This window comes from Tupaia chinensis, unplaced genomic scaffold, assembly GCF_000334495.1.
Source record: "Tupaia chinensis unplaced genomic scaffold, TupChi_1.0 Scaffold146584_1, whole genome shotgun sequence".
Taxonomy (NCBI): Eukaryota; Metazoa; Chordata; class Mammalia; order Scandentia; family Tupaiidae; genus Tupaia; species Tupaia belangeri.
Window position 1 is genome coordinate 206,856 of NW_006206439.1, and position 4,830 is coordinate 211,685.

Below are 4,830 nucleotides of genomic sequence, written 5' to 3' on the forward strand. Positions count from 1 at the left end.
CGCAATCCCTTCTCCTCCATTCTCCTCTCGGGATCTTGGGCATGCACGCACACGCGCCCGGCGTGAGATTTAAGCCACCGGGTCCGAGACGCGAACCGCGGTCGGCTACGTGGGAGTCCAGCGACATAGCCATTACGCTAACTGCTGGTTCCCAATAATTCTTGAAAAAATAGCTAAACAAAGAAGCTACAGGTGAGAGGCGGGGCCTGGGCCACAGTTAAAGGAATCTTTTTTGGTGCCATCTGTTCCCGTGAGCCATCAGGCCTCTGCCGTGCACTGGAATCAGGTAGGAGAAGGCTACCTTCCCTCCTGTCTCTGGACAGCAAGTCCTCCTCTGCTCCCAGGCCTCTGTCAGGGTGTGGCTGCCCTGTCCAGGTACCCTACCCCACCTTGCGGGACAGGGTTCCAGCCTTGTTTCTGCAGAGCTCGGACCACTCCCCGGGTGGACTGTGCATGCAGGGGGCCAGCTTCCATAGTGTCCAGTGGACTGGCCAGGGTAGGAGGCACTGCGGAGGGGTCTGAGGAAGCAGGGGGCTGGGGGTGGCCCACTAGGGGTGGTGCCTGTACCTTGCGGGAGGAAGAGGAGAAGCAAACACAAGATGGCAGCCTGGAGGAGCAGGAAGGCGAGGCTCCACTTCCGCCCGAGCTGCTCCAGGAGGAAGATGCTGCACAGCCGGGCGGACACCTCCATGATGCGGGGGATCACCTGTCTAAAGTGGATGCTCACGCCGAAATCTCTCAGCTTGAGGTTTAGCGTGTAATAGCTGAAAGCGATGGTAAACCTGGAAGGCAGGCAGAAGACACGTGCGTGCACACACATGCCCGGAGGGACCGGGGCACGCGGCGTGGGGAGGCGTGGAGGAGCGAAGTCAGCCCCAGCCAGCCCTGGGTACTCACCACACACAGCCCATCGGCAAGGTCACCTTGGAGCGCTGCCTACTGTTACAGAAGTCCAGGATAGAGGCCTTAGTCACCTTCTTTGCAGGAAGCTGCAGCTACAGGACAAGCAGGACGAGCCAGAGGCAGGGCCGAGACCCCAGCTTGCTCCCACCCCACCCGACCCACCAGGCCTGCCTGACCCCTGCAATGCCAGCTGACTTCTGGCCTTCCCCTGGTGGGGCTCAATGTTGCTGTCACCACTGCATTCGAGCAGCGGGCTGGAGACACCCTCTGGGCAGAGGTCCCCCCTACAAGGCCGAGGAGGGAAGAGGCCTTTCTGCAGCCCACTGCCCTAGCCCCGCTGTTGGCCTCAAGCCTCTTACCTCTTCCAGCAGGTTTAAAGGGATGGTCTTCTTGTTCACACCGGCCGCATAGGACAGCACCTCCTTGGCCTCCTTCACCTTCCCTTTCATCATCAACCACCGTGGTGACTCCGGGAGGACCCTGTGTGCCCCCCCATCTCTTATCTCACCATTCCAGGATGCCCAGAGTGCCCATCCCACCACCTCAGCTGTGACCATCCTGCCCAAGGTGACACAGGTGCCGCGCCTTGAAGGCTACCACCAATCTCCAGATGCCCTCCGACCCTCCCCAGCAGTCAGCCCTTCCCCTGCCAACCCACTGCTGCTTCGTGACACCCTGGCCACTCCACAGCCTCCTCCACCCTCAGTCATCTCGGAGAACTCTCCTTTCCGACCTCAGCATCTCCCACCTGCCTGGACATGCTGAGGGCACCAGCTCCCATGCCTGCACCCCCTACGGCCCCATTCTCATAGCTGGAATCTCTCCTGGTCACTCTCGGTCCCCCAGACATTTGGGGCAGAGTGGAGGGGAATCCATGTCTGCATTTAGGGCCCGGCATCCTGCCCGGGGGAATCCGCTATTGAGTGAAGGTCTTCACTGTCCTCTCTCTCCCCTGTCATGCCAGTCCCCCCTGCAATCCTCCCAGACTGTCTCAAGACCCACAGATGAAACACTAAGCACTCACTGTGTGCCAGGAATCATGCCAAGCTACATATGCCCTGTGTAATCTTCACCCACCCCTAGGCCTGGCATGATTATCTCTACTTCTTTCCTAGCCTCAGCGAGGAAGGGCTTGCCCAAGGTCACAGAGTCAGAGCACAGAGGACCTTCACCAGATAACAGTCTTGCTGGTGTCTTGATCTTGGACGTCCCAGCCTTGACAAATGTGAGCAGTAAGTTTCTGCTGTTGTCAAATTACCCAGCCTGCCGTATTTTGTTACAGCAGCCTGAATGTAGGAGAGGAGGCGCTGCTGTAACAAATAGCTAAAAATACGGAAGTGGATTCCGAACTGGGTAATGAGCACAGGCGGTAAGAATGGGAAGGGGTATGCTAGAAAAAGCCTGCATAGCCATAAATGGAACATTCAAGGTGATTCCTGTGAAGCTAAGACGAGAGCCCATTGAACAACCAATTCCTTCTCATGGAGAGGCTGACCAAAGATTGCTAACAGTTGGGAGGGGGGGGTAACTCCCAATTTAAAGAGAGTCTAAAAAGAATCAAACAGAGAAAAGGTGATCCAAGGAGAACATAGATAATGTGGAGAACAGGAGGAAAAAAGAAAACAAAGCTCTAACATATATCTTTGAAACCATTAAAATGTTTTGTCATATATATAAGATCCAAACGCTATTGAGGGGACAAAAAAAAAAAAAAAAAATTAGGAATAGGAGCGCCATAGAATGCTAGGTGGAATTTTTGGTCCTAACATTTCAACTGAAGTCCCAAAGTTGGTAACAAGTAAGAGTAACGTAACCTCACATTCTAAAGAGAGGTGTTACCTGTTAAACCAAACTCTGCTGCCTTGAGAAGGCCTCCGTACCTGCATACTTGGGTTCCTGAGTTCAATCATGTGCATCGATTACATTAATAACATTTTAAAATGGGGGCTGGCAGGTGGCATGGTGGTTCAGGGGTTTGAGTCCCGGACCCGGTGGCTTGCTTTCTCACTTTCTCTCTTTCTCTCGCTTGCTCACTCACATTGTCCCTCTCTGGCCAAATTAAAATAAATAAATGAACAAAGTTTTTTTTTAAAAAATCCCTCAATGATTAAAAAAATAAATAACATTTTAAAATGTTTCAAGGCATAGGAACCAGTAGTTAGCATAATGGCTATGTCGCTGGACTCCCACGTAGTCGACCACGGTTCGCGTCCTGGACCCGGTGGCTTAGAACTCATGCCAGGCACGTGTGCGTGCATGCCCAAGATCCCGAGAGGAGAACGGAGGAGAAGGGATTGCAGTGTGGCCATCCTCCCTGGGGGGTGATTTCTCGCTTTCTGTCTCTATGTCTCTCTCTGTCTGTCTGGCCAGCGCACGTGCCCTATAGCGAAAACCTCTAAAAAAAAAAAGTTTCAAGGCACAGCTGCAATGGGGCTTCAGGACCACAGTGTTCTGCAGCGGTGGAAGCCACATTGGAAGATTGGCAGTCCCTGGATCAGCTCGTACATGTCGGGTGCATATGTGTGTGTCCATGATCCATAGCCCAGGCAGACTGAGAAAGGCGGGAGGGATTGCAGTGAGACCCTGTTGAGTCTCTCTCTCCCTTTCCTAAGATAAATAAATACATAAGTAAATAATAAATACATAAGTAAATATTTGAAGGTTAAGCCAGGAGCCTCTCTTTTCCAGTTACATAATGAAGTCATGCACTCTGGCATCAGCTGGGCCCCACATTCAAGGACTATTAAAGCTGGTCTCCATGGGACCTACAGATGGCATAATGGTTATGTCGCTGGACTCTCATATAGTTAACTGCGTTTTGAGTCCCAGATGTGGCGACTTAACACTCATGCTGGGCATGTGTGCGTGCATGCCCAAGATCCTGAGAGGAGAATGGAGGAGAAGGGATTGCAGTGTGGCCATCCCCCCTGGGGGGTGATTTTTCTACTTTCTGTCTCTCTGTCTATGTTTCTCCAGCGAGTACACGTGCCCTATAGCAAATATCTCTCTTAAAAACAAACAAACAAAAAGTCGCTGGTCTCCAGCTTCTGCAGATTTTGGAGCCACCTACACGCCCTCACACTTACCTGGTTATCTCGTCTCTTATGACCCATAATGTGAGTGGCACAGTGGTTAAAATACAGGGGTTTTTAGACTCAAATGGGCTGAGTTCAAATCTCAGGCCCTCTACTTTTGAACTGCGTGACCTTGGGCAAGTAATTTATACCCTTTGAAACCTTAGTCCTCCTCACTCTCATCTTTCCCCCCACTTGGGACTAACACCAATCCTTCAGGGTTGTAAAGAATAAATGGGCCAACGTCAAGAGTAAATATGATTTCTTCACACAGAACGGCCTGCCCCTTAACAAGTGAGTTATTTCCACTCTCCTCCACTCCTTCCCCTGCCTTCTCTGCTCTTTCTCTCCTGCGCCTGGCCCTTCGTGTCCAGCCCCCCCTTCTTACTCTTCCAAGTTTTGCTGCATCAGTTGCCCCTTCATAGCTTAACTCTCTCGGGCTCCTGTCTGTGACTCCCGTACAATCAAAAACATGAGGTGCCCTGCCCTGCCTTTGTCCTAGCTGCCCACATACGTCATGGCTCTCCCCCTCTCTACCTGAAGAGCCATCTCCCAGGTGGCTCCATTTCTTCCGCTCTTACTCGCTCAGCCCCTGCCACGCCGCTGAAGCCACCCCGGGAAGGGATCTGAGCCCAGAAGATCCTTTCCCAGGCCCCCTCTCTTGCCTTCACCGTTGACCATCCCCTTGTCATTGAAACCTGTTCTTTTGGACCAGCAGTTAGCATAATGGCTATGTCGCTGGACTCCCATGTAGTCGACCGCAGTTCGAGTCCCAGACCCAGTGGCTTAAACTCACCCCGGGTGTGTGTGCGTGCGTGCCCAAGGTCCCGAGAGGAGAATAGAGGAGAAGGGA

General features: G+C 52.7%; 1 protein-coding gene across 1 annotated transcript in view; it reads right to left on the minus strand.

The window, feature by feature from the left end:
• SLC22A14 (solute carrier family 22 member 14) overlaps positions 1 to 4,830 on the minus strand; it is a 36,248-nt gene that overhangs the window by 16,770 nt on the left and 14,648 nt on the right. Inside the window, 3 exon segments of the mRNA XM_006168949.1 lie at positions 568 to 782; positions 898 to 995; positions 1,263 to 1,383. Coding sequence (XP_006169011.1) covers positions 568 to 782; positions 898 to 995; positions 1,263 to 1,383 — 434 coding nt within the window.